This window comes from Phyllobates terribilis, unplaced genomic scaffold (assembly GCF_046119375.1).
Source record: "Phyllobates terribilis strain yellow unplaced genomic scaffold, ASM4611937v1 Scaffold_3__8_contigs__length_932513732, whole genome shotgun sequence".
NCBI classification, from domain to species: domain Eukaryota; kingdom Metazoa; phylum Chordata; class Amphibia; order Anura; family Dendrobatidae; genus Phyllobates; species Phyllobates terribilis.
In genome coordinates this window covers 346776946-346799790 of record NW_027362763.1, presented here as the reverse complement: position 1 = coordinate 346799790, position 22845 = coordinate 346776946, and the positions used below count along the sequence as shown (strand labels likewise).

Sequence of the window (22845 nt, the reverse complement as noted above, 5' to 3'; positions counted from 1 at the left end):
TGCTCACCAGGTGAGGGGCTCAGACAACTCCCAGATAACTTTGGAGCACTTCACAGGACCCCCTTTGTGTGTCCTTTGTCTGGCCTTTCTTACCAACACTTCTGTCCGGCTGCCTCGGGCCTCCTCTTGGTAAACTTGGCGCCAGTTTCCCTGACCCTATGTGGTGCCTTCCTAGCAGGTGTAGCGAGGGGCTGCGCCACATAAAATGTCAGATCCTCCGGTTTCTAGCTGAGGGTCGTTTCCTGCCTTCACTAGTTCGGGGAACGGTCTCCCCCTTTGGCCTGACCCCTCCACGCAGGTGGATTCGGGCGTGCGGTGGCGACTCGCCCGTCCGCACCCCTGGGATCCCTTCATTCCTCGTTCCTGGAGCCTTCTCCGCTCCTCTTCCTTCCTTCTCCCTCTTCCAGGCCTGGGCCTCTGTTACTAGGCCCGCCTCCGGAGCAGAGCTCATGCAGAGCCCCTGCTCCCTGCTACTTCTGCTCAGACTTCTTTGCACTGAACTAAGATGGTGCCCACCTTTTATACTCCCTTCTCAATGCACCCAGGAACTGCTTCCTCCCTGCTCCTGCACTACAGGGTTCCCCTTCCTCAGTGTTCCCTCCCCCCACTCCAGCCAGGGACAGGGACTGTCGTGCCCATCTCAGGGGCATATTGGTCGCCCTGCCCCACGGCAATGTGGTGTAATGCATGCAGGTGTCGGGTCCTGATCCACACTCCATCCTTACCTGAGAGTGAGATATCACACCTCTGGGTGAGGTGCAATACGTCTGTAGCAACCGAGCCCTCAGGGTGCTACAGTTCCATTTATCTTCAGCCTAGGTGACGTATTGCGATACAGGGCCATGATTTTGGCTATAAAAGTGTCCCCTAGACCCCTACCCCAAGCTTTTTAAGAGAATCATATATGGCGTGCCAGGAGACTCTATGGAATGCTTTCTCAGCATCCAACGAGAGTATCTAATTACAAATTTTTAACTGCATCTAGCCCAGGAAATACTTTGTGCCTAGTAGCAGTGTCTGCTAGTCAGCGGATTATCCCGGCTGTTAAGCAAGCTACACCACCTGTAGTTTAGACACTTAATTTTTTCAAAGGAAATGCTTCGGGACCATGGGATACTTAGTGAAGAGCATCAGGAGGCACCCCAAGGCATAGGGGCTGGGACTGGCAGTAGGATGCCTTGCGGTGGACAGCCGAGCTCGATCCTTATAAAAGCTTTTTAACTGCAGCAGCTTTAGTGGACGCTACTGGAGCTGGAATTACCGCGGCTGCTGGCATGAGACTTGCCCTCCAATAGATCCTTGTAAATGGATTTAAAGTGTATTCATTCAAATTAGAGAGACAATTTAAATTAAAAAGCTTAGAGCTGCCTCCACCACAGGGGGGCTCGCTCGACCCACCAGCGGACAGGCACCAGTATTGGGAGAGGGGGGCTGGCCGTCAGGGTTCACCGCGGCTCTGGCACAAACCCGGCGACACGGAGGTGGCACGGGCAGGAGCAGACTGGCCGTGTCGGCTTCTCACTTTTTGGATTTTAGAAGGGCATGACATGCCTATATCTGTGTCTCCCCCTCCTTTTACTCCTCCACTTCTTTTATTTTCGCATGACTATATGTACTTGTCACTTTTCCATGTGTTAGTTATGTCTTCTGAGCAGTTTGTCAGCTTTTAGACACCTTTGAAGGTGTTTTCTATGTGTTTCTATGTGTTTTTGTTTGCCTGCCATTGGTTTTAACGGTGTTCGAAGGTGTTCGACGAACAGTTCGACGAACAGTTCGGCGAACACACGGGTGTTCGACGAACCGAACCGAACTCGAACACTACGGGGGTGGCTCAACACTACTTATGACTAAATCATGACTACCTGTCTCTTCCACTCTGGAGGAACCCACAAGTCAATGCATCTATTCATTGACAACTTTGTAATTCTTAAACCCATGTGTGTTGTTGCTTTAGGGAAACTGAACAGTTTCTGTAATGTTACCCTCAGAATACTGCTGCTTAAAGGGAGAATCTCAGTAGTATTGCACTCATTTATTAACTTATTATGAGTGGACCCTTTTATCAAACAGAAACTCACTAAAACTGGAAACTCCCTTAATACTGGTTAAGCTACAGATTTTAGAGAACCGAGTGTCAATAATCTTGGAAGGAAAGTTGTCATGAATGGAGAAATGTAATTTTCCAGTTAAATATCAAGTTGTATATGACATTATACAGACAGGTAAATAGGCTACACATCTTCTGTCACAGTGGAGAAATCAAATTAAATGGAAACTTCCTTTATTAATCACTATAGACCTTACCTGAACAGTCTTCTCCTGTGTATCCTGGCAGACAGTCACACTCATAGGATCCATCGGTATTAAAGCAGATTGATTGATTGGGACAGAAGGACGTGTCATCGGCACATTCATCGATATCTGTTGGGGATATAGGTATTGAATTAGTAAATTACTATATAAATAAAAGATACTGAATATAGAAGGACAGATACAGACAGATAGATAGATATATTGATATATTTTATGTATTTATTATGGGAGAAATATTACAATTATTACAGGGTGATGACGAAGTATATATAGTTAATGAACTTTTTGCAATCTTAAGTAGAACCTACCAGTGCAGAATATAAATGGATCTCCATCATATCCAGATTTACATTCACAGCTATAATTCCCAGGAAGGTTTCTACAGTCGGTATTGTTAGCACATTTGTTGTCACCATTCTCACACTCATCGACGTCTGAAGAAAAGCAGACAGAATAATATTTTCTAGGATTCTGTTTGTGTGCTGTTAATAAAATCCTATATTTCCACTAAACAACCATTAAGAATAATGTTAAACAATGTTAAATTGAATGACAGGATGGAGTACAGGACATACCGACACACATAGAGCTGTTCGTCTCATCCACGTCATAGCCGGCCTCACAGCTGCAGTTGTATCCTTCCAAAGTATTAATACAAATTTGCTGACAATCGGATGTATTAAGGAAACATTCATTGATATCTGAAAACAGATAATTATATTTACTGATATAAAATAAGGTAAAAGTACAAGAAAAGCAACTTCATTTTTTTTTTTACACAGGCAACCATTTACAGATGGCTATTACGGGACACAATGTATCATGTTGTCTTGTCCTAACCAGTGATATAGCATGATACAAAATAAATCTCAATTTGAAATGTGTCTCGGGGTCAATGTTCACCAATAAATAATGATGCATATCGACATCTCCTGTATGCAAAGTATTATGTAATTTTCAAAAATGCACTTTAATATCTGTGCACTATATAGAGTATATATACACAATACTCAACATAAATGAGTACACTCCTTTGAAAATTAAGATTTCAATTAATATCTCACTGAACACAAGAATAATTTCCAAAATTTTGACAAGACGGAGATTCATAGATCCTTTTTTACCCATAACATGAAAGTAATGTTAATATTATAATTTTCGTTACAAAATCTTCAGTTTTACTCAAATTATTTGATATAAAAATGTATGCACCCCACATAAAAAACTACTACATCTAGTATTTTGTATTACCTCCATGATTTTTCATCTGCAGATCTTAAACATATAATAATACATTTTTATTTCTACAGAGCCAACATATTCCACAGCGCTTAACTTTACAATTCAGAGGGGACATGTACAGACAATAAAGACGTAAAATAATAAATACGTAATTCAACAGATACCAACAGGAGTGAGGACAATGCTCGCAAGCTTACAATCTATGAGGAAATAGGGGAAAACCATACTGCCAGCGCTACAATGGATGGTTTAGAGCAAATCATATTCATGTGTGTGAATGGTCCAAAATTTAACCCCTTTCTGGCCCAGGACATATTAATACATATCTGTGCCCTGGGCCTTATGGGCCTGATACGTATTAATAAGCCCTGGCGATTGCGGGCGAGATCGCCGCCGGGTGTCGGCTGATAGTACCAGGTGTCAGCTGTAACAATGTGCAGGGAGCGGTCCCGCACCGCTCCCAGCACATTAACCCCCGAAATGCTGTGATCGAAATCGATCGCAGCATTCCGGTGGCAAGAGGAGGTAAGCGCAATACTTACCTTCTCTGCCGGCGTCTCGTGGAGTCTGAGTCCAGTCCCGGCTGTTACCATGCTGACCCGACGTCATCATGACAACATCCGGGACACCAGTAGACAGGAAGTTGCTTTGGTCATGCACAGTGCACGACCAAAGTAACTTCTCCCTGTGCAGCGCTGACAGGCTGCATGGCATAGGGAGCTGCTGCTCTCTATGCCATGCAGCCGATCAGGCTGCAAAAAGTGAAAGTCCCATAGTGGGACAATGTGACAAAGTAATAAAAATGTCAGAAAGTGAAAAAAAAATGTAAAAATATATAAAAAAATGAATATAATAATAAAACAAATAAAAATATATTGTACCCTTAAATAAATAATCTTATGAAAAAAAAAAAATAAACAAATAAAAGTACACATATTTGGTATCACCGCGTCCGGAACGACCTAACCTATAAAACGGTCCCTCTAGTTAACCCTTTTAGTGAACACGGTGAAAAAAATAAATAAAAAACAAAACATAAAACGATGTTTTATCATCATACCGCCCCAAAAAAATGGAATAAAACGCGATCAAAAAGACAAATGTAAACAAAAATGGTACCGCTGAAAACGTCATCTTGTCCCGCAAAAAACAAGCCCCAAAAAACAGCTCCAATGGCTGAAAAATAAAAAAGTTATAGCTCTCAGAATAAAGCGATGCAAAAACAATTATTTTTTCTATAAAATAGTTTTTATTGTGTAAAAGCGCCAAATATAAAAAAAATATATAAATGTAGTACCGCTGTAAGCGTACTGACCCCAAGAATAAAGCTACCTCATCAATTTTACCACATGCAGAAAGGCATAAAAAAAACTCCAATAAAACAATTCCTGAATTGTTGGTTTTTGTTTATTCTGTCTTCTAAAAATCAGAATAGAAAGTGATCAAAACATGTCACATGCCCAAAAATGGTACCAATGAAAACATCAACTTGTCCCGCAAAAAACAAGCCAAGACATAACTCTGTCGGCCGAAATATGGAAAAATGATAGCTCTCAAAATTTGGTGATGTAAAAACTAGTCTTTGCAAAAAAATGCGTCTTTTAGTGTGTGACAGATGCCAATCATAAAATCCCGATATGAATCTGGCATTGCTGTAATTGCACCCACCCGAAGAATAAAAACGTCTAATCACTTATACCGCACGAGGAACGGCTTAAAAAATAAACTTTAGGGTTAGGGTTGTGCGAGGGTTAGGGTTGTGCTAGGGTTAGAGTTGTTCAGGGATTAGGGTTGTACTAGGGTTAGGGTTGTGATAGGGTTAGGGTTGTTCTAGGGTTAGGGTTGTGCTAGGGTTAGGGTTGGGGTTGGGCTAGGGTTGGGCTAGGGTTGTGCTAGGGTTAGGGTTGTGCTAGGGTTAGGGTTGTGCTATGGTTGGGGTTAGGGTTGTGCTAGGGTTAGGATTGTGCTAGGGTTAGGGTAGTGCTAGGGTTAGGGTTGTGCTAGGGTTAGGATTGTGCTAGGGTTAGGGTTGGGGTTGGGCTAGAGTTGGGCTAGGGTTAGGGTTGGGGTTAGGCTAGGGTTAGAGTAGGGCTAGGGTTAGGGTTGGGCTATGGATAGGGTTGGGTTAGGATTGGGCTAGGGTTAGGGTTGTGCTAGGGTTAGGCTAAGGTTAGGGTTAGGCTAGGGTTAGAGTTGGGCAAGGTTGGGCTAGGGTTAGGGTTGGGATTTTTTCAGAAGTAAAGAAAAATAAATGACGACGATATGGCGACTAATGTTGAGCGCAAGTGCTCGCTACTTGAGTTTGCATCGGGTGCTCGGGTATGCACCGAGTATAGCGGGTGATCGAGTGACATGCTTGAGTCTCCGCCCCAAATGTTTTGCAGCTGTTATACAGCCAAAAAAACCTTGCAGGGATTGCCTGGCATGCACGAGCGATCCCCGCATGTTTTATTTTGGGTGTCTAATAATCGTGAAACATGCGGGGAAGGGACTCGAGCATGTCACTTGAGTACCTGCGATACTTGGTGCATATCCGAACACCTGATGCAAACTCAAGTAGCGAGCACTTGCACTCAAGACTAATGACAACTAATTCAATATGATGACCTAATGTTATCAAATTCTGTTTCGTACCTCTGGGTTCAAAATGTTCACTATACCCCTTGATAAAATCCATGAGGGGTCTAGTTCCAAAATGGAGTCACTGAGGGTAGGGGGATGGTTTCCACTATTTAGGCACATCAGGGACTCCCCAAACGCAACATGGCGCCCGCTAATTATTCAAGAAAATTTTACATTCAAAAAGTCAAATGGCGCTCCTAACCTTCCGAACCCTGCCGTGCACCCAAACAGTAGTTTTCCCTCACATATGGGGTATCGGCTTACTCAGGAGAAATTGCACAACAAATTGCATGGTGCAATTTCTCCTGTTACCTTTGTGAAAATGCAAAATTGTGGGCTGAAAAATATTTTTGTTGGAAAAATGTGAAAATTTTATTTTTACGGCTCAATGTTATAAACTTCTGTGAAGCACCTGGGGGTTCAAGGTGCTCACGATACATCTAGATAAGTTCCCTGGGGGTCTAGTTTCCAAAATGGTGTCACTTGTGGGTGATTTCCACTGTTTAGGCACATCAGGGGCTCCCCAAACGCAACATGGTGTCCGCTAATTATTCAAGGAAATTTAAATTTTAAAAATTGCGAAATTTTCAAAATTTTCGCCAAATTTCAGATTTTTTCACAAATAAATGCAAGGGATATCAAAGAAATTTTACCACTATCTTGAAGTACAATATGTCATGAAAAAACAATCTCAGAATCAGCTGGATCCGTTGAAGCGTTCCAGAGTAATTACCTCATAAAGTGACAATGGTCAGAATTGTAAAAATTGGCCTGGTCATTAAGGTGCAAACCACCCTCGGGGGTAAAGGGGTTAAACCTAAATCTCATTGAGAATCTGCTGCAAGACTTGAAAATTGCTGTTCACAGATGCCTCCATCCAATCTCACTGAGCTAGAGCTAGTTTGCAGAAAAAGAATGGGCAAAAATTTCAGCTTCTAGATGTGGAAAACTGGTAGACAGACCCCAAAAAACTTGCAGCAGAAATGTTGTCTTACAAAGTATTGACTCAAGGGGGACTGAATACAAATGCACGTCACAATTTTCAGATTTATGTTTTTAAAATAATTAGAAAGCCGTGTATCACTTTCTTTACCCTTCACAAAAACTTGCTACTTTGTGTTGGTATATCACATAAAATCCCAATCAAATACATTTCTGGGTGTAATGTGAAAAAATGTGGAAAAAGGTTACAGCATAGGAGTGCCTTTTCAAGGCACTGTATATATACTTTTGTGCTCAAAAGTTTACATACCCCGGCAGAATTTTTCCTTTCTTGGCCTTGTTTCAGAGCATATGAATGATAACAAAAAAATCTTGAAAATAGCCATGAGGGGAAAAAGTTTTTTTGTTATCATTCATATTCTCTGAAACAAGGCCGAGAAAGGAAAAATTCTGCTGGGATATGTAAACTCTTGAGCACAACTGTATATATATATATATATATATATATATATATATATAAAATAACGCTACAAGCGTGTCTCTGTCTGAAGCCTCGACGCGCAGTCTGGCTCCTGACAGAAGAACTCATGGAGCCGTTACAGGTAACAGTAGTGTGTGGCGCCGGAGATCGCGGTATGCGTTCAGTGCCTACGCATACTGCGATCTCCGGCACCATACTTACATACTTACCTGACCGGGAAGAGCATTGCCGCTGCACCTCTCTTCGCCGGAGCCCGGGGCAGGAGTGAGGCGTCGGATCGATGCATGTGCATAGCGCTATCCGGCGCCATTTTATTGAAGACACATTTGCAGTGTGTCTTCAGCAAAATGGCGCCGGACAGCGCTGTGCTCCAACGCCGCACTCCTCCCTTGGCCTCCGGCAGAACAGGACTGAGCAGCGCTGAGCACAGTTAAGAAAGGTGAGTATAACTGTTTATTTTTTGTATGTGTGCGAAAGGGATGAGGGGGCCACACATACCAGGATTGGGGGGTGAAGGGGCCACACATACCAGGATTGCGGGGTGAGGGGACCATGCATACCAGGATTGTGGGGTGAGGGGATCATGCATACCAGGATGAGTGGTACCACACATACCAGTATTGGGGGGTGAGGGGATCATGCATACCAGGATGAGAGGTACCACACATACCAGGATTGGGTGGTGAGGGGACCACGCATACCAGGATTGGGGAGTGAGGGGTACCACACTTACCAGGATTGGGGGGTGAGGGGACCATTCATATCAGGATTGGGGGGTGAGTGGTACCACACATACCAGTATTGTTGGGTGAGGGGACCATGCATACTAGGATTGGGGGGTGAGGGGACTATGCATACCAGGATTGGGGGGTGAGGGGACCATGCATACCAGAATTGGGGGGTGAGGGGTACCACACATACTAGGATTGGGGGGTGAGGGGTACCACACATACCAGGATTGGGGGGTGAGGGGTACCATGCATACCAGGATTGTGGGGTGATGGGACCACGCATACCAGGATTGGGGGGTGAGGGGGCCATGCATACCAAGATTGCAGGGTGAGGGGGCCATGCATATTAGGATTTGGGGGTGAGGTGACCATTGCATACCAGGATTGGGGGGTGAGGGGACCATGCATATCAGGATTGGGGGGTGAGGGGACCATGCATACCAGGATGGGGGGATGAGGGGACCATGCGTACCTGGATTGGGGGGTGAGGGGACCATGCATACCAGGATTGGGGGGAGAGGGATGCCATGCATACCAGAATAGGGATGAGGGGTACCATACATATCAGGATAGGAATGCGGGTTACCACACATACCAGGATTGGGGGATGAGGGGACCATGCATACCAGGATTGTGGGGTGAGGGGAGTATGCATACCAGGATGAGGGGTACCACACATACCAGTATTGGGGGGTGAGGGGACCATGCATACCAGGATTGGGGGGTGAGGGGTACCACACATACCAGGATTGGGTTGGTGAGGGGACCATGCATACCAGGATTGGGGGTACCACACATACCATTATTGGGGGGGTGAAGGGACCATGCATTCCAGGATTGGGTGGTGAGGGGACCATGCATACCAGGATTGGGGCGTGAGGGGACCATGCATACCAGGATTGGGGATGAGGGGACCATGCATACCAGGATTGGGGGGTGAGGGGACCATGCATAACAGGATTGGGGGGTGAGGGGACCATGGATATCAGGATTGGGGTGTGAGGGGTGCCATGCATACCAGAATAGGGATGTGAGGGGTGCCATGCATACCAGAATAGGGATGAGCGGTACCATACATACAAGGATAGGAATGCGGGGTACCATGCATACCAGGATGAGAGGTACCACACACACCAGGATTGCGGGGTGAGGGGACCATGCATTCCAGGATTGTGGGGTGAGGGATCATGCATACCAGGATGAGGGGTACCACACATATCAGGATTGGGGGGTGAGGGGACCATGCATACCAGGATTGGGGGGTGAGGGATACCACATATACCAGGATTGGGGGGTGAGGGGACCATGCATACCTGGATTGTAGGGCGAGGGGTACCACTCATAGCAGGATTGCGGGGTGAGGGGACCATGCATACCAGGATTGGAGGGTGAAGGGTACCACACATACCAGGATTGGGGGTGAGGGGACCATGCATACCAGGATGATGGGTACCACGCATACCATTATTGGGGGTGAGGGGACCATGCATACCAGGATTGGGGGGTGAGGGGACCATGCATGCCAGGATTGGGGGGTGAAGGGACCATGCATACCAAGATTGGGGGGTGAGGGGACCATGCATGCCAGGATTGGAGGGTGAGGCGACCATGCATACCAGGATTGGGGGGTGAGGGGACCATGCATACCAGGATTGTGGGGTGAGGGGACCATGCATACCAGGATTGGGGGGTGAGGGGTGCCATGCATACCAGAATAGGGATGTGAGGGGTGCCATGCATACCAGGATAGGAATGCCGGGTACCATGCATACCAGGATGAGGGGTACCATACATACTAGGATAGGGATGAGGGGTACTATGTATGCCAGGATAGGGATGAGGGGTACAATGTATAGCAGGATTGCGGATGAGGGGTACCATGTGTACCAGGATTGGGGATGTGGGGCCCATGCATACCAGGATAGGGATGAGGGATGCCATGCATACCAGGATGTAGGTGAGGGGCCCATGCATACCAGGATGAGGGATACCATACATACCAGGATAGGGATGAGGGATGGGGTACCACACATACCAGGATTGGGGATGAGGGGTGCCATGCATACCAGGATTGGGGATGAGGGGTGCCATGACTATGAAAATTGTACATTCACACTGAAGGCATCAAAACTATGAATTAACCCATGTGGAATTATATACTTAACAAAAAAGTGTGAAACAACTGAAAATATGTCTTATATTCTAGGTTCTTCAAAGTAGCCACCTTGATGAGCTTCAAGAGGTAGTCACCGGAAATAGTTTTCACTTCACAGGTGTGCCCTGTCAGGTTTAATAAGTGGGATTTCTTGCCTTATAAATGGGGATGGGACCATCAGTTGTGTTGTGCAGAAGTCAGGTGGATACACAGCTGATAGTCCTACTGAATAGACTGTTAGAATTTGTATTATGGCAAGAAAAAAGCAGCTAAGTAAAGAAAAGCAAGTAGCCATCATTACTTTAAGAAATGAAGGTCAGTCAGTCCGAAAAATTGGGAAGTCAAATTAATGGGTCCGCCCTAAAATCTGCAGATCTATGCACAAGGCTTGATTTATCATTCAGAGGCTGCATCCTTTCCCCTCCCACAGTTAGTAAATCCCAACTTCACCCAATTTTGAGCTCACAGTGGAAAAGTGAAACTACAACCTGTGTCCCTGTAATATTGAAAGAAATCAACTGGTTTGCTAATGACATATATTTGATAAAAATATTAATGTCATCTGCTGTCACATCTTTAATTTTCCTTAGAACTAATAGTTCCAATTTAAATAGGTTGTATGGAATTATAATAAATGCTTGTGTTTCACAGAATCAGCACCTGCTTTGTTATTGTGTGTTCTCTGGTATTGAAGCTCATCTCTATTTGAGTGAATTGGAAATAGCAATTTCGTCTAAACCAGGACAACTGTTTTAACCTGTTGAGCATTTATATGTACAGTTATGTCTAGTGGAAACAACCTGTTACAGTTTTCTCAGGTGAGTCTTGATATCACTGTAAAAACAGACTGTAAGTTGTCCTTGTACTTAAAAAAGTGAAAGTTTGTAGTTGTTTAAATCATATGGAAAGTTTCTGTGGAATTAAAACTACGCTTTAAAGTAGTTGGACACTTTCTCTGATCATTACAGCTTTGCTCACAGACTGCACAGTTCTCCTGTCCATAAAATATCTTATAATGGAGAAGCGTAAAACCAGAGCAATCAATTAATTATAAAACATCTCACATGGAAATGCTGCTTTTCTATTGGAGGAGACTGTTGAACAAGTCTGGTCACATGCTCCTTTAGCAGTTACCATTTTGTAAATTAAATATAGAGAAAATTGGATTGATTAGTGGTCTACAAGGAAGGCGGTGTTCACATAAGTGGTCTTTGAGGAAGGAGTTTAAAGAGGCTCTCCAAGAATGTAATACAATGGCCCTCATCATGGCATATGGCAGTTCGTACTAGTCATGTTTCAGGATGGGCTGCAATATAAAGAAAACCAGAACAGAGCTTCTGAGACCTGTGACTGAAGACCAGTATGGTAAACACATATATCTCCATGAGCCAAGGGGAATGGTTGTGACATAAGAACAAATAAATCTTCTCCTTGGCTGACTGAGCACAAAGGATTTTTTTCTACAGCCTCAGTCCTCTGTGGTCAGTCAGACTTGGAGAATATTTATTTATTTTCCCGTCACATGGCAGTATGTGTCCTTACAATACAGCTCCTCTGTCAGTTGATACATAGGTCTCAGGAACTGTGATTTTTCAGACTGCAGCCCCTCCAAATACATGACTAGTGCGGGCTGCCGTGGAAATTAAATGATGGGGCCATTTTATTACATTCTTGGAAAACCCCATTAAAAAGCATTCTATTCTGACTGAATCCTTAAAAAAATCCTTATGTAGAAGCAGTGAGCTAAAGTATTTATTCACCTGTACAGGTTTCTCCATCTCCAGTCAGATGTTTGGGACATGGACCACAAGTATATCCTTCTAGGGGGGCTATTAAGTCTTGACAAGTATTATTAACGTAACATTTGTTTTCTGCGCAAGCATTAAAATCATTTTCACAGTACATTCCGGTCCATGCAGCAGAACAGTTACATCCAGCGACCTACAAAATAATATAAATAGATAATATTACTTTTGTAAAATAAACATATCATTAATAGTGTTGAGCGATACCTTCCGATATCAGGAAATATCGGATCGGATTGGATCGGGCCGATACCCAAAAAGTATCGGATATCGCCGATTCCGATACCGGAAACCAATGCAAGTCAATGGGACACAAATATCGGAATGAAAATAAACCCTTTCTTTCCTTGTAGGTTAATTCTACATGAAGGAAAACAACTAACAATAATGTAGAATGTATTGGGGGAGGTGGTTGCCCAAATCGATGTGAACAGTGCTCACAGTGAAACATGAAAAGCCGGCAATTCAGCAGCGGCATACACCGGTACCCGACAATTTATAACAGAAAGAATAGAGCTTCACGCATAGATTAGATAGATAGAAACATGTCAGTCACATATATATGAAGTACAGTGACAGTGTTGCTTACTGTACTTGTCATTTAGTGTAAAGGATTTATTAAAAAAATAACAGTGTTTTCATGCACCGTCTCTTTAAAAAAGCCGCCCGGCAATTCAGCAGCGGTACCCGACAATTTATAACAGAAAGAATAGAGCATCACACATAGATTAGATAGATAGAAACATGTCAGTCACATATATAAGAAGTACAGTGATAGTGTTGATTACTGTACTTGTCATTTAGTGTTAAAATAAAGGATTTATTAAAAAAAAAATTGGCGTGGGGTTCCCCGTAATTTTAGTCTCTAGCGGAGGTTAAGCAGACGGCTGGGTCAGATGTTTGAAGCATGGGAAGGGGGTAATACCCACGGAGCTCCACAGGCTACTAATATCAGCCCCCAGCTGAATACCCAGCCTTTACTAGCTATTAAAATGGGGGACACCCCCAAAAAAATGACGTGGGGTCCCCCCTATTTTAATAGCTAGCAAAGGCTAGGCAGACAGCTGGGGGGCTGATATTAATAGCCCAGGAAGGGTGCCATGAATATTGGCCCCCTCCCAGGCTAGAAACACCAGCCGTCAGCCGCCCCAGAAATGGCGCATCCTACAGATGCGCCAATTCTGGCACTTAGCCTCGCTCTTCCCACTGCCATGTACTGGTGGCAGTGGGGTAATAGGGCTGGGGTTGATGTCAGCTTATAATGCCAGCTGACATTAAGCCCAGGTTAGTAATGGAGAGGCGTCTATAAGACACCCCCATTACTAACCCCATAGTCAAAGTAAAAAAAAAAACACAACACCCAGAATAAAGTCCTTTAATTGAAATAACAACACAATTCTTTATTGTTCTAAATTAAACCATACTTGCCATCACGCCCATTCCAGCTGAAGCCAACGATCTCCTGCAATAAAAGAAAAATAATAAAGCAACATCATCCTTACCTTTCCATGGTTCCCAGGACAGCTTCAGCTCTGCTACATCGAGATGACAGGCTGGACCGCAGCAGAACACTGCCATCCAGCCTGTCATCCCGCGGACACTGAGAAGCGCAGGCATTCTAAAAGTATCGGAATTAAGTATCGGAATTCCGATACCGCGAATATCGGCCGATAACCGATATTTCAGTATCGGAATGCTCAACACTAATCATTAAGTATGTTTGTCGTTGTTATAAAATATGTTGATGTTATTCAGTAAGACAGTTTACCTTGAAGGTTGTGGTCACATACTCTAGGCTGGTTGCACTATCATAGAGACAGCTGCCATTGCTGGTACAGTTGCAGAGAACCAGGGTTAGAATCATGTCAGTAGCGACTTTGGAATCATTTGCTACTATAGTGGCGTTAACAGGTGTTGAACTGGTGGGATACCAAACCAAAACTCCATCATCTGCACAGCGAAAAGAAAATTGTGAAGAATATGGACAAGGAAAATAAATTATTCATGTTGTAGGATATGGGAGGGATATGCTTTATATCTTAGTGATGTGATCAGTTCATAGAAATTTGTTAGGCTGAATATTAGTAATCGGTATATCAATAATATTTACAATGTAAAACATAACCATCAGGGCAAATTGATATATGTTCACCTGTTATAATGATATCAGCAGAGTTAGTCTCCAGAGAGAAGATCACAGTATCATTGTTCTTATCAGTGGCTGTGTAGATAACGGTTATTGGCTCCCTAAGCTTGGTGAAAATGGTGGTGGGTCCGGTAACATTAGGAGGAAAGTTATCTGTAGAGAGAAGTTGTTCTGTTTAGTTAAATCTTTCTAACTAAACTAACTAAAGTTCTACCTGTCTCTGCTGTAACGTTATAGAAAAAGGCTAAGAAATATTTAAAATTATTGAGACAGTGTGGAAATAACAGAAGATACTGAATGTTTCTTACTCATTGTGCTGCTTTGTTCATTGGCTGATATAACACTGTCAAGTGTGGCTTTTCCTAAAGCTTCATTTCCAGTACTCAAGACATCAAAGATGCACTCATCATTTCCTTGACATGTCTCATTTGCTTTCTTGATGATTTCATTGTCAGTTGTCAAAAGCAGCTCATCGTAAAACAGCGGCACAAATGTGTTTTTGTTGTAAGTGTCCCAGGATTCCCCAGCTGTTTCATTGTAGATGAATATACTGTCCGAAGGGGAGGTTTTCCCTGTGAAATAAAGCAATTCATAAAGAGGCCACAACATTTTTATTTTATTTTCCCAACATAGACACCCTTATTCTGTAATATATGAGGGTCTTATTTAAAAACAAGAAAATGAAAAATCTCATTTACTATTGAACAAGAGATCTAGATAAAAAAAAGACTACAAATAGTGATGAGTGAGTGTATTCGTTACTATTCGGTATTAGCACGGATAGTACGGTATTCGGGTTACTCGTTGTTCTGTGAGTATTTGTGTACTCGCCTCGCTATATTCGGATGTCCCACCCTGCAGTTTTGGCGCCTTCTTTGCAGCCACTAAACATGCTTGGCTTCTTAACCAATCACAGTAATGCCGCAGACATCTTGGTTGTGGCATTACTGTGATTGGCTGGCCGCCCAGTGTCATGGGGTCTATTTAAGCCCTGCCGCCGCCATTTTGTGCACATTGCATCTGGAACCTGCGTTGTAATAGCCTAGGGAGAGATCGCTAAGATGCTAGGGAGAGTGTTTAGGCCTCTTGATAAAACAAAAGCCCTTTTAAGGGCTACCTGTAGTGTATATTAGTTCTGTGTTTAAAGGAGCCGCTCACTAGCTCCATAATACCACCAGAAAATAGCTCTTTTCAGAGCTGAAGGCATACAACAAAGTCAGAGTACAGGGAGGGTGAGATTGTGTATTAGGCAGTGAGTGTATTAGGTAGTGTTCTTCCAGTGTCTATTCCATCTTAAAACAGCTCTTGTCAGAGGCAAAGCAATATTTTTCCAGCACACACAGAAGTAGCATTTTGTGCTGTTTTTTTTTTTCTTTTTAACACCGGTCTATTTTACTTGCTGTTTTAGGGGTCAGAGCCTGGCTTCTGCTGTCCACATTAGTCCACTTAAAAAGGCATTTGGTGCACTACGCAAAGCAGTAGTCCAAACATTTCCTATTGCCTGCTACCAAGCACGCACCAGCCCATTTTAACCACTATTTTGGCAGTGACAGCTAGCTTGGCTTGTGCCATCAACATCTGAAATTCTGTCAACAGAACCCAAAATGCCAAAATAGCCTGTTGTTAAGGGACATGGACATGGACATGGTGTGGTCAGTGGTGCGCGAGAAGGCACTCACCGTGCAGCATTGAAGAGGGACAAGAGGAGGTGGCGTGTGTTGATGCTCAAGTATTTGAGGACCTACGGCCAGAAGAAAGCCACTTGATGGAACGTCATTTACTGTCTCCAGATATGGAGGCTGATAATGATGAGACACAGTTGCCATCAGGTCAGCCTACAATGTCAACTGGGAAGGAGGATGAGATGGAAGATGAGGTGGTCGATGATGAGTACACTGATCCGACCTGGACCGTTGGCATGCATAGCCATGACAGCAACACAGAGGAAGATGGATATGTAGCACCAACACAGGCACCAAGGGGTCGTGGTTTGCCCAGAGTGAGAACTGGGTCAACTGTTCCCAAGAGCACCCCCGCTGTGCGCCAAGTCAGGGCAAGGGCGCATTCAGCTGCTGTGTGGATATTTTTTCTGAAAGTCCTTCAGAGAAAAACATTGTAGTCTGTAGCATCTGCCATACCAAATTGAGCAGAGGCCAGGGCTAAGGCAACCTAAGCACCACCAATATGTGAAACCACATGGCAGCCAAGCACCCCAGTAGGTTGGACAGGGTACCAAATCTGCGTCTGCGGGTCAAACCAGTGCCATGTCACCTGGGCTATGTCCTTCAGAATCTGCTGTTCATACCTTCTGCCCACAAGCTGCGGTTGCTCACACGAAACAAACATCAGCCACATCCACTTCTTTGTCCCAGCAAAGCGTCCAATTGTCCATGCCTGAGAGCTTGGAAAGAAAGCGTAAATACTCCGCCACGCACCCACAGGCACAAATACTAAACTCGCAGATTTCCAAATTGCTAGCTGTGGAGATGTTGCCGTTTAGGCTTGTGGGAACATAGTCTTTCCATGATCTCTTGGCTGCAGCTGCCCCACGATACAGTGTTCCCAGCCGCCACAATTTTGTCCGGTGTGCCGTCCCTGCTTTACACAAGCATGTGTTAAACAATTGGAACTGTGCTCTCACCAATGCCGTAACCGGGAAGGTCCACTTAACAACAGACACCTGGGCAAGTTGTTGTGGACAGAGATGATAAATTTCTGTCATGGCACACTGGGTGAACCTGGTGGGGGGTGGGACAAAGGCGCAAATGGGAACATCACACATCCTTCCCACGCCAAGAATAGCGGGCCCAACTTTTGTCAGGGTTTGCACCTCTTCAAATTCCACTTCCTCTAACCCTCCTCCTGCTCCTCATCCTATGCTGAATTACCCTCCCCATCACTGACAAACTGGGACCTGTGCAGCAGCGCATCGGCAAAGCGGCAACATGCTCTGCTGAAGCTGATCTGTTTAGGTCAGAAAGCACACACTGCAGCAGAGCTGTGGCAAGCTTTAAAACAACAGACCGATCAGTGGCTCTCCCCGCTGCACCTCCAACCCGGTCTGGTCGTCTGCGATAATGGGCGTAATCAGGTGGCGGCTTTAAAGGTCAGCAAGCTGGTACACGTGCCATGCATGCCTCACGTGCTGAACCTAGATGTTCAGAAATTTCTGAAAACTTACCGTGACTTGCCGTATCTACTTGAGAAGGTGCGCCGTATTAGCGCCCATTTCTGGCATTCCTCTACTGCTTTTGCTGCTCTTACAGCGCTGCAAAAGCGCTTGAATTTGCCAAGTCACCGACTCATTTGCGACCTGCCCACGCAGTGGATCTCCACCTATCATATGTTGGCGAAAATTAGTGAACAGCAGAGGGCAGTAGCTGAATACCAGCTTCTGCATGCCCGTCAGACAGAGTCAGCCACGACACATATCAACTGTCGAGTGGGTGTGGATCGCTGACATTTGTGAGGTTCTTAAGAACTTTGAGTACTGCACCAACCTCGTGAGCAGTGATCAGGCTATTATCAGCGTAAACATCCCGCTGCTGTGTCTCTTGAAACAATCACTGCATAATCTCAAATAGGAAGTTTTGAGTGCCAAGCATGTTGGTATGGAGCCAGATTTCCCAATGGGTGTTACTACCCAGCCCAGTCAATATTCAGGGGCAACACTGGGTGAAGAAGATGAGGGGGATGAGTAGGGAGAGGACTTGTTTTCTGTGCTACTGAGGGGACTCGTAATGCTACAGAGGGGACTCGTAATGCTACAGAGGGGACACCCAACCCAAGCTTCATGTCTGTCCAGGCTGGATGGGCTGGAGAGGAGGACGAGGAGGTGGAGGAGGAGGAGGAGGAAAGTCAGCGTAAGGCAAGGATGAGTACTTTTTCTACTGTTAGGGACACAGAACATTTGCCTTTTTGTAGCTTGACCCACATGGCACAGTTCATGTGTAAGTGTCTGTGGCACGACCATCGCAAGATACACATTTTATCCAACAACCTATACTGGTTGGCCACCTTTCTCGATCCACGGTACAAGGAGAAATTCTCTCTCTCCTTCTGGAGTCACCAAAGAGTTTTACAATGGAATCGTTCAAGAGGGCCTTTGTAGATCAATTGCTGAAAATATTACCCTCAGACAATGCTGGTGGCAGAGGTACCGGCTCTTTTCAACACCAAGGGATAATGGGGAGAGACACTAACACCAGCTCCAACAGAGGTGGGGGGAAAATGTGCACAAATTGGGCAATTTTCAATAAACCAGCACAACAGTAAGGGCTGTCTGTGCCTGTAACAATGCCAAGGAGGGATAAGTTGCAGAACATGGTCAAGGGGTACTTAATTGACCATATGTGCGTCCTTGCTGATGCTTCAGTTCCCTTTAATTATTGACCCAACCTCTTATATGCCTTGGAGGTGCTGGCCTGCCTGACTGCTAGTGTGGTGCCTGAGCGTGTTTTCAGTTCCGCTGGGGCAATCATCACTGATAGGCGCACGATTAAATTTAACAAGGACTGTGTATTTCCACAGTTTGTAATCCCTCCAGATGACAGCAAGGCAACCTAAATTCACCAAAAATGCAGATTCATGCTACTGCTGTTAACGTCATCCCCATCCCATAAAAACCCGTTTCCTTCCTTCGTCAACCATGACTCAGCCCATGGGGCTAATTTTTACAAACCCTATGCACATTGTGCAGTGGACAAACCAGGACAGTATTCCTACTCCAGCCTAACTACTATGTGTGATTGGAGGCCCTTGGGATGGTGACTTCCTGCATCAACCATGACTCAGCCCATAGGGCTAATTTTTACAAACTCTATGCACATTGTGCAGTGGACAAACTAGGACAGTATTCCTACTCCAGCCTAACTACTACTTGTGACTGCAGGCCCTTGGGATGGTGGCTTCCTGCGTCAACCATGACTCAGCCCATAGGGCTAATTTTTACAAACCTTATGCACATTGAGCAGTGGACAAACCAGGACAGTATTCCTACTCCAGCCTAACTACTATTTGTGATTGGAGGCCCTTAGGATGGTGGCTACCTACGTCAACCATGACTCAGCCCATAGGGCTAATTTTTACAAACCCTATGCACATTGTGCAGTGGACAAATCTGGAATGTACAGTGTTCCTACCAAACTAATATTTATCATTGGAGGCCCTTGTCACAGGTTGTGCCACATTGTGACTGAGATAGGGGATACATATTCAATAGAAATGTACTGTCAGTCACCCTATTTGGCAAAAAACATGCCTGGCTTGTGCTACATTGTGACTGAGATAGGGAATACATATTTAATAGAAATTTACACTGACTGTTGATGACCGACTGATGGCCCTCTGAAAACTTGAATTGAGGGCCACAACTACTACAGTACTCCATCGTAGATGATGTTTGACAAGGGAGGCCCTTGTCATGGAGTCTCCCTGCACCCATGACACAGCCCCCAGGAGTAATTTTTGGAAATACGATGCACATTCTGCACTGGACCACTGGTCTTCTCTTCCTATATAATCTGGGGAATATTGAATATTAAAATCTCTAAGCCATTTGGAGATGCTTCTCCAACCCATCCAGGAGAGGGGCATCATATATCCTTTGTCCTTTGACTTGCACAAGTGATATATTAGAGCTCGTCATCCAGTTGACTAGTGCAGTTTATTTTTCCGGTTCACAGAGTTCAGCCATACCTGAGGATCGCAGGCCGCACTCACTACTACCTTCTAGTTCTCCATGTCTCTTGGCCTTTTTCTCTGTAGTCTCTGCCCTTAAATGAGTTAAATAATAGAGTGGGGGCCCTACAATATGAATAAGTGAGAGCACTCTCAAAATGTATTGTACACAAGAGGGACCTCCAAAATCTCTAGGGGAGGACACTTCAAAATGTATGTTACTGGGCCACACGAGGGCTCTCAGAAAACTCAGCTTTCCTGCCTACTCTAGGGCATCTGACCATTTGAATTTAGGGCCCGAGTATCACATGGTGGTGGAGGAGGAGGAGGAGGAGGGTCAAACCCAGTGCTACAATGGGCACATTGTAAGCGGCTATTGAATATGTATTTCACTCAGTGTTAATGATGGAGGGACCGCCCAAATGTCTAAGTAACAGCTGTCCATCCAAAACACATGTTACAGAGCCACTTGAGGCCTCTCATGTAAAAGATCAACATACCTACTAATACGTTCTAGATGTGCTTGTAAAGTGCTGGGGAATAGTGAAATATAAATGATGTATGATAGAGGGACCTACAAAATGTATAAGTCAGGGCCCTCCCAATTGTAAAAGGCGAAAAAAAGCCACAACAGTATGTCTGAACAAAGGCTAAAAGGGATATTTTTTTGGTTTCTCTGGTTTATTTTTTTGTTTCTTAACCTTTCTGTTAAATGCAATTTAGGTAAGGTTTGGTAGTTGTTCTTGTGTGTCTGTAAAAGAGTGGTAATACTGCGACAAACTTATTCCCAGAAACCATATGTGAGTCAGAAATGCATGCAGGCACATTCTCCAGGCTCTTCCCATTCTGTTTCATTACTTTCCCATTCAGTTCAGCCTTTTCCTCAGGCCCCCAGACCCCTTTGTAGGGCCCAGCAGAAAATTACTCGCATTTCCCACTGACTTACATTGTACTCGCTATTCGGAACGAATACGCGATTATTACAAAGTACTCGTTACGAGTATAGCGATTACGAATATTACGGTACTCGCTCAACACAAGCTACAAAGCCTATTTAAAGAACATGATTAATCTGAAATGACAAAGTAGACACCAATGACCACTTACATGTCATTCCGATCTCAAATATCAACGAATCATTTGGAAGTTTCACACCATTAAATTCCAGTTTGGTTCCATTAGCAGCCATCAGATCATCTGTCTTATCATCATTGAAGATTCCTGCAAGAACATTTACATCAATGTTATTGAAAATGAATGCTACATTTGAGAGAACTGGTAATTTTCTATTTTTTTAACACATATTTTTAATGCAATGTTCACACTAAATTATTATTATTATTATTATTATATTACATTATATTACAGTAATTAATTATATATATATAATTATATGTATAATTATATTACAGTAGCTAGTAGACTGCAGATTTCAATGCAACTCAATACCATGTAATACACTGAAGTATTTAAAGATCAGACAACCAGATTTTCTTACCCAGAAGGCCTTCAGTTTTACTCTTATAGATAGTATCTAACATTGTGACAAAGCTCAAAGCTCCCTCATTAGCAGAAACTGTGATTGAGATCCCACCATCGAAGGAGGCTTGTATTTCGTCTTTGCTTGTCTTCTCCAGTGTAATTTTGCTTACATAGGTAGAGTTGTCTTAAAAGAGTCAAAGTAGGATCTATTAATCACATATCCACAGGAATTCCATGACTAATTGTAAACTAATCAGCTGCTTTGTGATTTTACACTCATAAAGGCATCTTTAAGAAGTCTCAAATATGTTTACTCTGAATCTTGATTTAAAAAATTTACATTAGGAAGAGACCAAGTGTCTTTTTCTGATTCCAGCAAACTTTACATATCAAGTCAAAATATTAAAATATACAATATACAGTATATGCAATAAAAATATTCTGTTTTTTTCAGTTCTTTTGATGAAAAAAAAATATTGAAATTATTTAACTAAAAAATGAAAGTTAAACTTTGTTTATATAATTAATAATGTGAGTAGTTAAGTTACCTGGTAAAGTAAATGCTGTGCCATTGAGTTTCACAATGGTTGAATTGCTCTCCTGGAGCATCCACTCAATCTGTAAAAAAAGACCAATTACAAAAATGATGCAATCAGCATCAACCAAAACTGCACTCAGTCTTATAAATCATGTGTACATTGGTGTAGGGTAATACAATTATTGTAAATGCTTAGTTTTGTTATCATCTTTACCTTTGTCTCATTTTGAATTATCGCAGCAAGTCCCACGAAGTTGGTTGCCTGTGTTTCATGTGTCCCATTGCTAGCCCGAGCAGTCCGGCCCTGAAGTCTGAAAATTACTGTGTCATTCTCATCTTTAACATTGGTCAAAATGAACTCTCCCAAGCCATTGAAAGTGTATTTTACTCCATCTAATGTACTGATGTGGGGATCACCAAATAGGGAACCTAAAAAAGAACATTGTGTATTCAATTTGTCTTGTCGAATATGTTGACTAAGCAACTCCATGTATTTGGAGAAAGTAAAGCTTACCAAAACTTGGTGGAACATATCCATAGCAGTAATCATAAGGTCTTCTCTCCCGGTACAAGAAACATAGATGCGAAGACTCAGAGTTGAAGCAGCAGTTATTGTAGGGATCAACTTCTTGTTCTGTACGGACAAGATACATTGTAATAAAATATGTGTCAAAGAAAAACAGAAAAATGATCTGATAAAATCTTATTA

General features: G+C 43.6%; 1 protein-coding gene across 1 annotated transcript in view; it reads right to left on the bottom strand.

Moving 5' to 3' along the window:
* Positions 1 to 22845, bottom strand: part of LOC141259356 (uncharacterized) — a 751467-nt gene that overhangs the window by 402849 nt on the left and 325773 nt on the right. The window contains exons 18-29 of the mRNA XM_073675220.1: positions 22651 to 22770; positions 22351 to 22565; positions 22147 to 22216; positions 21615 to 21782; positions 21224 to 21337; positions 14746 to 15009; positions 14444 to 14590; positions 14060 to 14241; positions 12247 to 12427; positions 2889 to 3014; positions 2622 to 2747; positions 2305 to 2421 (exon numbers count right to left, since the gene is read on the bottom strand). Coding sequence (XP_073531321.1) covers positions 2305 to 2421; positions 2622 to 2747; positions 2889 to 3014; positions 12247 to 12427; positions 14060 to 14241; positions 14444 to 14590; positions 14746 to 15009; positions 21224 to 21337; positions 21615 to 21782; positions 22147 to 22216; positions 22351 to 22565; positions 22651 to 22770 — 1830 coding nt within the window. The remainder of the gene's footprint in view (positions 1 to 2304; positions 2422 to 2621; positions 2748 to 2888; positions 3015 to 12246; positions 12428 to 14059; positions 14242 to 14443; positions 14591 to 14745; positions 15010 to 21223; positions 21338 to 21614; positions 21783 to 22146; positions 22217 to 22350; positions 22566 to 22650; positions 22771 to 22845) is intronic.